Source organism: Tachypleus tridentatus, chromosome 3 (genome assembly GCF_004210375.1).
Source record: "Tachypleus tridentatus isolate NWPU-2018 chromosome 3, ASM421037v1, whole genome shotgun sequence".
Classification (NCBI taxonomy): Eukaryota; Metazoa; Arthropoda; class Merostomata; order Xiphosura; family Limulidae; genus Tachypleus; species Tachypleus tridentatus.
This window is the reverse complement of record NC_134827.1, coordinates 70,923,407-70,936,796: the sequence shown is the minus strand read 5'-3', so window position 1 is coordinate 70,936,796 and position 13,390 is coordinate 70,923,407. Positions and strand designations below refer to the sequence as shown.

At 32.6% G+C, this 13,390-nt stretch overlaps 1 protein-coding gene across 1 annotated transcript in view; it reads right to left on the bottom strand.

The window, feature by feature from the left end:
- LOC143247125 (guanine nucleotide-binding protein subunit beta-2-like) overlaps positions 1 to 13,390 on the bottom strand; it is a 39,948-nt gene that overhangs the window by 19,657 nt on the left and 6,901 nt on the right. Inside the window, exons 3-4 of the mRNA XM_076494677.1 lie at positions 11,959 to 12,104; positions 8,091 to 8,154 (exon numbers count right to left, since the gene is read on the bottom strand). Coding sequence (XP_076350792.1) covers positions 8,091 to 8,154; positions 11,959 to 12,104 — 210 coding nt within the window. The remainder of the gene's footprint in view (positions 1 to 8,090; positions 8,155 to 11,958; positions 12,105 to 13,390) is intronic.

The following is a 13,390-nucleotide window of genomic DNA, read 5'->3' as shown; positions in this document are numbered from 1 at the left end:
TGTAATAAGTACACAATATGGTTTCATACCTAATTAATACGTTACTGTAGCAGAAACACAAACTTATTTCATATGTATTATATTCGGTAACGTAACTCGTACACAAACTGGTTTTATATGCGTTACATTCGTTACCATAAACCATACACAAGCTTATTTCGTATACGTCATTTTATTTAATGTAACCCATGCACTAAATGGTTTTATATGCATTGCATTAGTTAATATAACCCTTAGATATTGTATTAGCTGATATAACCGTTAAACAAAATGGTTTGATATGTACATATATTATTTGTTATCGTAATCCCCACACAACCTAGTTTCATATCTATCGTATTAATTTAATAACATCCATACAGAAACTTTTTCATATGTATCATAGTAATTAAAGTAACAGATAAACAGTTTGGTTTCATATATATGTATTATATTCGTTTATGAAAGCCATATACAAGTTGGTTTTGTTGTATTATGTACACAACAGTTTCATGTGTATTCCTTTTGATGGTCCAAAACCTATACAAACTGGTTTGATATATTTTGCGTTTGCTAATGTTACAAACACTAAAACAGACTTAATCTTTATTACAATCATCAGTGTAAAAGTTACACAAACTTATTTCATATATACTTTATTTGTTAATGTAATCTACAATAATAAGCTCCTTCCATGTGTATTGTATTCGTTAATGTAACAGATACACAGACTGGTTTATATATTTATATTACATTCGTCAGTGTAACCCATACAGAAGGTAGTTTCATATGTATTATTTTCTTTAATGTAACTAGCCTACAAACTCGTCTATTTATATTAACCTTAGTTAATGTACCCTATACACAAAACAGCTTCTTATGTATTATTTTTTAAAGTAATTCATACATAGAGTGGTTTCATACATGTCATATTCCTTAATGTAACCCATGTAGAAACTGATTTCGTATCTATATATTGACTTAATCCATACACAAAGTGGTTTTGAATTTAACGTACTCATTAATGTGACCCATAACAAGTTGGTTTCATATGTATTGCATTCATTAATGTAAATCTCATACAAACTCGTTTCATATGCACTGTATTAGTTAAAATAACTCGCACAAAAAACTTCTTTCATATGTATTGCATACATTAAAGTAACTCATAAACAAACTTGTTTCATAGGTATTATAATTGTGACTTTAAAAGACACAAACTGATTTCATATGAATTGAATTCGTTAATGTTAGTGGTTTCATGTGTGTTACATTCATTAAGAAAACAGATACAAAAATTAGTTCAACGTCTATTTCATTCGTTGACTTAACCTACACACAAATTAGTTGTTTTTTGTGTGTGTGTTATATTTGTTAACGAAACACTTACCCAAATCGGTTTTATATGTATTATATTATTTAAGGAAAATCATTGACAAACTAATATCATATGTACTTCATACGTTAATGTAAACCATACACAAACTGGTATTATATGTATTGTATTCGTTAATGAAAGTCATATACAAATTGGTATAATATGATATTGCATACGTTAATGTAATGATTGTAACCCATATACAAACTGATCTGATATGTATTGCGTTACTTAAAGTAACACACACACACAAATTTCATGTGTATTGTTTTCGTTCATGTAACACATGAACAAACTAGTTTCATATATATTGTTTTTGCTAATTTAACAGTTACATGCTGCTAATCTGGTTTGTGTTGTACTCTTCCAATATGGTTGTTCATCCTACAGTCATATCTTCTGGGTTTTTTAAAGTCCACAAGCCATTTCAGTGATTTATATTCCACTCAAATGTTGAATTTCCAATAATAAAATTTAACAGTTAACAAATACCACAATTGAAAACATTTATTTCGTTGTTGTACAGTATCAGCATTCAGGACTTTCTGTATACGTAACAAAACTGTGTTAGTTCCATTATATGTGTCATTTGTACCTCATATGAATGGACAGTTCTGATGAAGATAAGCCAATACTGGTGCTTTGATTAAGCGATGCTTCGAGAACTGGATGGAATGAATATTCATCTTAGTGGGCTCATGCAACGCTTGTACCAACTTTAGTAAACACAGACAACACGTATTTTCCTTGTTTTAGTTTTAACCCTGCATCCCTAAATTTGAATACCATTCTCAGGTTCTCAGTTATGGCTTAAAACATACAAAGAAAAAAATGCCAGCTACAAAGATGAAGCATTTTTTTCCCATTGCTCTTCTCCCTCTGTACATTCTATAATTATAAAAAAAATTAAATAACATGACATGATGCCATATTTATACATTTTTTTTACGAATGCTAAAGGTAGACTGGTACTACCATTAGCCAATATCCAAAATTCTGGTATAATGTGCTGAATCAACATTCACCTTCTAATTCATCTAGAAATGTAACGTCTATGAAGATACATCAACATGTGTTGTCACATTTTTAAGTACACACAGAACATTGATCTATTTTTCTTCTTTTTCTTTCACAATCAGTCTGATGACTATATAACTGCATCCTTCAACATCAAATACTCCTGGTGCTCGAAGAAAGCCTGTGCAGCGGTTGTTTTATTGTACATATCTTACTCTTACTTATCAGTAAAAGTGTATATATCTTACCTGCATCTATGTAATAATGTGTGACTGCTGTCCAACTTAACCAACTATGTGGTCTTACAAACTCATCAGCAAACTTCTTGAATTCATGTTTCTATGCTTGGTTCACATTGTTTGCACAATCCTAATATAGAAACTTCGAGTGTTTTGGAAGCTGTGCATTTATTCTCAGATGTGCCACTATTGCTACAACACCAGCATTACAGCCAGTTAGCATCCCCTCCACCTCTGCTATTGCTACTGAACTATTAAATTAATACACCAGTAATACTTAGACACATCACCATCAGAGCTAGTGATCCATGTTTTCCTTAATAGTGTGTTTAATTGTTGGCTCTATTAACACAGCAGGTTGTGACAACGAACTATACTGCCTCAATAGTACACCACGAAATGTCACTTACCCATAATGGCTAAATACAACATACTTTGCATTATATGCACATAATATTCACTATATTGGTGTCCAAAATTATCAGCATTGAATAGTTTCATTACAAAACTGCAGTTTGCATGCTGCCCAAGCAAAAGTAGCTGATAAATCTGTACTAGGCCAATTCCTAAGATATTACTGTATGAATCCAGATTAGATATAATTACCTTTACTTGTCATGCAACATCACCAAGATAAAGCTAAATATTCATCTCGTCATTTCCCAGAATGAAGTTTGCAGTGATTTATAAAAGTGATTTTTTTTTTTTTGCAATGAACTACAGATACACAGCATCAATTAAGGTTTTGGACGCTCTAGTGTCCACGAAAAAAGTTAACCTCGTGATGCCTCTTTATCATTATTGCCATATACCATATGACATCTAGTCCATGGTTTTCTTAAACAGTCACCATTACCTTAGGTGCAAACTGTCTGTCTTGTTTGAGGTGATGACCTGATCCAGTTCAAGTTCTACACAAGTAGTGTTGTAGCTGTTACCCATCACTGATCATTCCTCATTTGTGGGAGACGTTAACCTGAAAAGTGCATGCATCCAATGTCCTGTCTGACAACAAGATATGGGCATATACTAAACCAGTGATCAAACATGCTACAGTTGTATGAGATATTCCTTTACTCAAGCCAATGAAACTTGTCATAGTGTAACTCGGTTGGTAGTGAATTCATGTGTATGGGTCGAGGAAAATGTGCTAGTCCACTAGTTGTGCTAGTTGTCACTTCTGATGGCTTTTATTTTTCTCTGGCATGTGACTTTCTCAAACCACGTAACCACATGGGTTTACTTGGTAAATCCTCAATGAACATATCAATCAGCACCTAATAAATAATATTAGTTGTTCACATATGCAGCCATATTTTCGTGCGGTCCTTGCCTGTGTAGCCTGCTCGTCTCTCTAAATGACTATAACTGTGTCACAGTCATTAAGTCAAGCCTCAATCCAAATGCTCTAGGACATCGAGTACTGGATTTTTCTAAATTCATTATTAGGTATTGTGCTGCCAGTCGTTGCATCCGTTCCTTTTAAGAAACAACATGCTTGAAACATGCGATTAAATAAGACAGACTACTTTGCTGTTTTATTTAATGCTAGCGAAGTTAACTGTTTTACTCTACCACAAAATGATGCACATAGTTTCCAATCACCAGCTTTCCTACCAAAATCCAACCAGGAAGTTTTCGAATTTCACCTTCGTCTTGCAGTTTGGAGACGCTCATGTCCAATAAAATGTATACTTCAATAAGATAACCCAGCATATGATATGGGATTATTTTTGCCATCGTGATGACATTATGTGAATTCACACTTTCTGATCACATCATACTGTCATCTTGGAAAGCTCGTGACTAAAACTTGCTCTTGATAAATCATAACAATACGCCTTCTCAGTCTGATGGAGTTGTAATAAAACATGCTGATATTTATTTAATGTACCTTTGGTGACTTTCACAGCATCTTACAGTAAAATCTTTCACCATGTTAAGATTAATAATAGTTAAACATTACTAGTTATGTAAATCAAATCAACTTATAGTGGTAAACATAAAATTATTGTATATTATTTAGAGAAGTGCTTCTAAACCTTTTCCATTATCATTCATCCCTATTTTTTCTCAATAATTCACTCACCCATTTCGAAAAAATACCAGAAAGTATTAAATTAAAAATAAAATTCTTTAGTTCTACTCAAAGATATACCAAACTACAAATAGAATAAAAACAATGTAAAATAAAGAGGAAATAAATGTATTTATCAAATTACAACTGGAATAGATAATAACAACTAATAACTTACTCTTGAATTTGCTGTATAATTGATAATACTTATTCACTCTATCATTCTCACTTACCCTCATTAACCTCAGGGTGAACCATCTATCCAGCATAAGAAGCACTGATTTAGACTTAAGTAAATCTTTTTATCGGGACGATAATTGTAAAGTGTGTTTTGCAAATTAAATACAGAAGCATAAACTATGCCACAGTACATTAAATGTGCACTAAATCCTAAAAATACAATCAACTATACAAAATGTCTTGTTAACATTTATGAAAGTGAAATTATAGACACAAGTCGAAATCTGTATGTAATCCTTTGGAAGTATAGTAACGCTTCTCCTTCTAACACCATCTATCTGTCTTTGTGAATCACACATAATATACCTACTAAATCCATCCACATATATGAACTACATAGAACCTTAGTTACCTATTGTAACGGACTATCTGCTGTCGATGAATAATATCATCCTTCCCCAAGATTGCTATATCTGGTGTTATGTCATGGAACTATTACTTCTAGTAACATGCTAACCGTTGAATACTACTTAAACTACTATGTCGATAACATTTCTTAGCAACGCACACTTTGGCAACAGAAAACATCCGTCGTCAAAATCATGGCGGTCTAGCAATGCACTCTCGAATTCCTCTTCAAGAAACTATAACGTCATAGTTTTTGCTCCTCCCTCCTCGCCCGACGCAGCCAATCAGCCTATGGGTGTGAAAACTCCTCTGGTATACATCTGAACTACAATTTGTTTGTTTTGGAAGTTCGCACAAAGCTACTTGAGGGCTATCTGTGCTAGCCGTCCCTAATTTAGTAGTGTAAGACTAGAGGGAAGGCAGCTAGTCATCACCACCCACCGCCAACTCTTGGGCTACTCTTTTACCAACGAATAGTGGGATTGATCGTCACATTATACACCTCCACGGCTTGGAGGGCGAGCATGTTTAGCGCGACGCGGGCGCGAACCCGCGATCCTCGGATTACAGTCGCACGCCTTACGCGCTTGGCCATGCCAGGCCCTGAACTACAAGCAGCAGCAAAGAACAAAAAAGACGGCGACTGAAAGATGTGAAATTAAAATTAGCAGCGAAGACAGTGCAGTATACTGTTGATGACCGTGATAATTCAGGTAAGCATTGCATTATCATCCTCTATATTTCACTTAGGTTGTTGTTGTTTTGAATTAAGCACAAAGCTGCACAACGGGCTACCTGTGCTCTGCCCACCACGGGTATCGAAACTCGGTTTTTAGCGTTACAAGTCCGCAGACATACTGCTGAGCCACTGGGGGGCATTTCACTTAGGAGTCTATAACACAATATTTATCTGAACAGTTATTATTAAAAGTTTCATTAATATCAATAACATTACACCACTGGCGTGGTCGGCAATTTGACTTCACATCTTTTAGTCGCCTTGTTTTTTCTTTTTTTTACTTGGCTGCAACTTTTTTTAAAAAAGTTGGGCTGTTTTGGTATTTTTTATTATTTATTTGTAATTAAGCATAATGCCCATTATCGCTTTAACAAATACAGAATATACAAGTAGTTATAGGGATATCGTCATACCTTGTTATTATTAACAAAACCTAAAAATACATGTACATACAGTGTGAGCCGTAAATACAAGGGTTTCATACACACTAACGTATATAGATTTATCACGCCAAACGGCCTTTAACCTACGTATTAGTTGAATGTCCACCGCGCAGGAAAACTGTAAAATGTAAATAATAACTTTAAAGTAGCAATATTATATTGTTACTTATATATACATGCAAACTATCACATGTTGAAGAGACAGCATGACCGAGGCAGTAATAAGGTGTATATATTCTTTACTGTTGTAGGCCTTGACAGCAGAGTCAACTGAGGTTCCATAAAATATCGAATAACAGTCGTTTTTAAGCTGAGGCCATACAAATTCAAGCAAATAATGTTAACTGTTTTATTTACTATTTGTTTTGAGCAAAAATTACACTTCAGATGTCGAAGTTCTTTTTACCGTAATAGCCAAACTTTGAGCATTTTTACGCGAAATGTTGTACAAACGTAGGTAAATGATATGTTAAATATGTACCAAATTCCATAAAAATCCAAATTTTGGGTGTTTTTCTTTGAAATTTTAAACAAAAATTCTTAAAACTCTGTTCAAAGAAGAAGACCACGAAATAGAAGCAGATGAACTCTGGCATCACGTATCTGTGTTTTGACAGAATTAATTTTTTATTAAACTTGGAATGCTAGGTAATAAAACTGATAAGCAATATAGGTGAAAAATTTAAAAGATGTCATGTTACGAATAGCTGAAAATCCCAATTCGTTGGTTTCTGTTAATAGCACATTGTGTGCGTACGTCTGAAGTTTTAAGTTTTTTTTCTTAGTACTTTAAACCAAAGTAAACATGAGACATACATACAGGTTGAATGGCTTTGTGACAAAAAACACAATTTAAAACACCTTTACTAGTGGAGATTAAGTTAAAGGTTAAAATACTTTTCACGTTCCTCTCGATGTTTCTAAAACACTTTTATGCATAAATTGGCTATAAGATGGTGATGTTATGCAGATACGTTTGCAACAACTATACCAGAAGATATACAAATTCTTTTTGCTAAGACTTTATGGATAACGATGTTTTCTTTTGTAGTCATAGCTTTCATTTAGTGATTTGTGATATTAGAATATAAAACCGTGCTGAAAGCTCTGTGTGCGGGTTTTCATACTTGAATGAAGGACACAAAAGCGATTTCATTTCATTTAAATATCATGTGTAATTTCATTGCATGAATAGTTCTCTTTAGCAAGGCATTTTTTTATTATTTCAGTCATAAGTTTAGTTATAGCGGTAATGCACTATCAAATAATTGTAAATTCAAAATATCAATACATATATACGTATACACACAGACACACATAAACATATGTGTGTGTTCATTCTAAATAAGTTACCCATTTCACACCCATTTAAATTACTGCACACAACTTACTTAGGTAACGTGCAATAAGGCCTCTTTAGATAGTACATTTCAAAACATCTGTTTTTTTATTAAAACGTTTATTGTAAATGTGTAAAATCACAAATACCTTAGTCTTTGTTATATAGCATTGCAAGTATCTTGAATAACACATAAATTCAATGACGAACATTACTGCATAAGTTCTCCATTCAGGGCTACTTTAATTATTTTTTCTGAAGCTATGTTCATAACATATACTTTATAGATACCTTGTTTCCTGTCCAGCTATCCCATATGATTAATTTGCCATCTAAAGAACCCGACACGAGGTGCCTGAAAAAAAAAAAGGCATATATACAATAAATGTAGGACTTTCAGGAGTCGTTAATTGATATCTTAGTTCTGGACAATTTATAAATACATACATATATATATATATAATAAAATTTTATTACCAATGTGTCTTAACCGCAAATGTTTGTAAGAAAAAATAAGTAGATATACGTATTAATACGCGAGGAGCTAAAGTTCCGGAATTTAACACTTCGACTAAAAGTCGCTGTACTCAGATCTCTTACCCGTCTAACAAGCAACGCGTTGTGGCAGTTTCTACTCCAGAAAATCCAGAAAGAGCACGACTTTTTTTTACCATAAAACTACTAAAGTTGATCAATTTACTTTAGAATCACTAAAGTTGACTTACCTAAACCTAATTATAGGTTCTCACATATGGAAAATATCCTACTCTGCTCTACCTTTAAAATGTTATTGTGGTCATTGTGTTACATTTGACTGCAAAAAAAGTAAAACAATGTATGATTTCTAAAAAGAAAGAAAACAAAAAATGCAGCTCATAAAGCATAAAATATCTGCTTTCTTATTCTTTTAGTTTGAGTATCTTAATCGTTAAAGTTTCTTTCGGGCATTTTGTTTGTTGTTTTAAATGCATATTGTAGCAACGCGCTTTTCGTAAGCACTTTCATAAAATTGATGATCAAGTTACTCTGTAATTTGAAGAACTATCAACACTAAGATTGAATTGTTCTTTCATACATTGCTCTAAGCCAGTGCTTTTCAACTGGGTGATTGTTTCACCCAGAATCAGAATGATGGAAGTGAATGAGTATTATCAATTATACAAGAAATTCAAATAGTACAAAAATATTTTTTAAGTCATAATAAAGAAAGTTGCATTTTAGTGTAGTAAATTTTATCTTTTTTTCGAACTGGGATGAATGAAATGTTGCGAAAAAGTTACAAGGATGAATGGTATTGGAAAAGGTTGAGAAGCGACCTTTTCGACAAGTGGCCGGTCCCACATAATCTCCCTCCCAACGAGAACAAATATGTAAAGAACATCAATGTAAATCTTTATGTAAAAGAAGTCTAATTCATAATACTGATTTTATTGTTGTACACACTGTAATATTTTTTACGTTATTTTTAGGCATGTAATTGTCTTTACCCACCAATAGGAAAGTGACACAAAATGACAGTTTGGGCACAACAAACATATCAAACTAAGCTTTAATCACTTTGTCCTAATTTCTGTTTAAATTTTTGCTGGTTTGGCTGTTATATCGGCTTATTTAAAACATTTCCAAGCAATAATAGATAAAAACCACTTTTTTACACAAATAGTATTTAAATTTTATATTTTATAATATTTGCCAAATTATCCTTATGTTTAATAAGTATAAAAGTGTCAACTTTACTAAATAAATATAACATTGCATACTTTATTATACATTTTTTCTTTCTAAATAATTGTAATTTATTAATATTTAGATCTAAAACGAGTAAATTTCGAATTGTTTTCTTTTATAACTATAAACTGTACAAAAATTTTAGTTATTTAGATATTCTAAGAAAAAAATCACTTGTTTTTCTTCGTTGTGGTTTCAATTCCCCACCAAACATGCTCGCTCTATCAGCCGTGTGGGTGTTTTAATGTGTCGATTAATTCTATTAATCGTTTGTAAAAGAGTAGCCCAAGAGTTAACAGCCTGCGGTGATGACTAGCTGCCTTTCACTGCTAAATTAAGGATAGCTAGCACAGATCTTCCTCGTGTAGCTTGCGCAGATTTCAAAACAAATATTAAACATAGCGTTCTCATACCTCTAATATCTGACAGGTTTTTAATTCTCTGAAAGTTTCTCAACAATTGTTGTTCAAAATGACATAAAAAACCGGTTTTGTACATTAGGCTCCAATTTTGAGTCTACAGCAGCACCACCTATTTGATGATGAATACTATTATTAAACTTCTAAAAAAATGATGTATGTTAGCTACACAATAAGTTCAATAATGTAGGCCCAGCACGGCCAGGTGGATAAGGCGTTCGGCTCGTAATCCGAGGGTCGCGGGTTCGAATCGCCACCACACCAAACATGTTTGCCCTTTCAGCCGTGGGGGTGTTATAATGTGACTGTTCGTTGGTAAAAGAGTTGACGATGGGTGGTGATGAGTAGATGCCTTCCCTTTAGTCTTACACTGCTAAATTAGGGATGGCTATCCCAGATAACCCTCGAGTAGCTTTGCGCGAAATTCATAAAACAAACAAACAGAAACAAGTTCAATAAAAAATGAATTTGCATAATAGCATACTTTCGAAAAAAATATGCTAGTAACTGAATTGTCTCTTGTGAGTTCATCTTAGTGTGCAGAGAATCAATGTAAAAAATAGCACAATAAACTTATTCATCAAGTTTTAAGTCTGCTGGATGTTTAGAGATCTCGAAACTACTAACTGTGTTCTCATTTTCTTTCAAATATTTTATAAAAATAATTTTAAACCTGACAATTTGTTATAGGCATTTATATTTGAAAATATTGGTGTAATGGAACAAATATCCTTCCGATTTTTTTTATTTTTTTGTTAAACCGTAATATATCACAGTAAGAAACTAATGGCCTAATGTCTTTACTTTACCGATAATAGTATTGTTTTCAATTCATTTTAACAAATGTATTTATAACAGTTCTAATTTTCTAAATTTATACACCCGTGTGGTCACAATACAAACAGTTTATTCGGTAGCTTTGCACTTAACAACAAACAAACAGTCTAAACCTAGTTTCATTAGATATTACTGTGAATACATTAGTTGTACATTTGTCTCTATCAAGGACAACTATTACATATCTTATGTCTGGTTTATATAAAACTTTTTTTTATTTTGTTGTAAATAACCAGTTGGTTCAATTATTCTTTAGATAGATTTAATTTTTATTAGAATTTTATCATTCATTCTAAACCTCTCTCCATACACACAGTTTCTTTACAATATGTAATTATATCAACGAACAAAATATCAGAATAAAATCATCTCTGGCGATTAAAATCTTCAAACCAAAATAGAAATCTAATTCGTCAGCGACAGAAATTGTTCTAAATGTATTGACGTGAAAAGGGGTATCCACTGTGGAAATGAACCAGTTTATTTTGTCAAAATGGTTCAGATTATTTACACGTGAATCCTCAGACACGTTACACTTTGCTACCATATTGGAGTTCCAGAAAGGAAAGTGTCCTAATACATATAATTTGCAAAGGTAGGACACTATTATAGTAAAACTTAGCAAGTTACTGACAAAAATGTTGTTGTTTTTGAATTTCGCACAAAGCTAATAAGCAGATTAGCAAATTTGCAGATCAGCAAATTAAAAACCAGTTTTTAAACCTAAAACAGGAACTCAAAAATGAAGCGTAGAACAACACTAACAATATGAAATAGCAAGAATATTACTTGATAAAGTCATTTACCACCTTTTGCTACTTTTGTTAAAGTCATAATTTCCTTTTTTCTTTTGGAGTTCAGCTTTATAACGTTAGAGTTTTATAGTAATTAAGGTTGTGCATAAATTAACCCTATTAGTGTTGGATCTGACAAATGCCGCAGTTTTGCTAGGCGTTATATTTTAACATAAAAAAACAATTCGATATTATTGTCAGTTTTTATATTAACCTCACATATAACATATTTCGAGACACCACTAAATTATTGATAAAATTATAGGCAGTTATATTTGCTTTTTGTAATAGAAAGAGCCATTTGGTGCAATATTGTAAAGGCTTTCCAACGCAAAACTGTATAATGTAATATGTGATGAACTACAACTTTCAAATACCTACCGACTGTCACCGCTAAAGTGTATGGAGTTCACCTTCGATAGATGGCCTTTAAGGAGTTTTTTGGTTCTTAGTTGAACCTTGGGAATGCTGCTGACATTACCACACAAGTCAGAAAGAGTTTTGTCGGCTCCTGCCTTTTGAGCTTCCTGGGTGGGTATAAAAATAATCTTATTTCCGAGTTTATGTCCATTATTTTCAAACAAAACATAAGCATCAAATATTAACAAATACAGCACTAGTCTTAAGGTTTAAGTGTCTTAAATTAACAAACCAACGAAAGCAAATAATTTAAGAGTATGGTGGTAAAAGCAGTAAGAAAAACAAAATTCCAGACTTATTTTTAAACAAATAATAATAATTATTAGATAGGAATAACTAACCATCTGTTCATTGTGCTGCCCTATAAAACTTATAACTAGATATTTAAAATATGTCTCCAGCTTCCCTTTCAAAATAGATTAAAGATTTATTTTTTCTTTATAAATTTATAAATTCTGAAGCATATAAATAAAACATATCCCTTCATATAATAAAAATGTTTTAAATGTCTATCTACGAATTTTTTAGATAACACATATAAACTACATGGCCAAAAGTGTGTGGACACCCGACCATCACACCCATACGTACTTGTTGAACATCTCATTCCAATACCATGGGCATTAATATGGAGTTGGCCCCCCCTTTGCTGCTACAACAGCCTCCACTTTTCTGAGAAGACTTTTCACTAGATTTTAGAATATGGCTACGGGGATTTGTTCCTATTCAGCCACAAGAGCATTAGTAAGGTCGGGCTGATGTCATCTGTGCTGATAGTAGAAACATTATTTTGTGGTTTATACTGTTTATTCCGTTTTCTATTCAGAAGGTTTTATGGGAAATGAACACTTTTATTGTGAACAATTCACAGCCAGCACATAACTGGGGGCAGCTAGCAGTTGCTTGGTAGTAAATATAATGGATTAGTAAATAATATAGTTCCTGAATGTTCCCGAATTGGATTTAAGGTAACACTGAGCCTTTAAAACTGGACAACTTTACGTGCAAGGTTAAACTGTTAAACATGTCTTCTAGTTGAGCACAAAACAAAAGTATGTCGCACTTTCTGCGAGTACACTTGATATGTATATCATTTTCATAATAAACGCGACAGGAATTAGTAAACATAAACTATTTTAACACTATAGCTTTACTTAACACTATAGCTTTACCTAGAAATGATAAAAAATGTGAAAATCGATAAACATGCTCTTTGTAAACATCCTTATAACATGAATTAAGTTTTTCAACGTTTTATAACGGTAACGAGCCACTGAATTTTAATTAATTCCTTTATTAGTAGTAATTAAACACATAATAGGACAGCTGGTAACGAATTTTAGATTAAGAAAATTTTAAACTACAGAAGACTGTAATGCTAATAAGTGTTCAA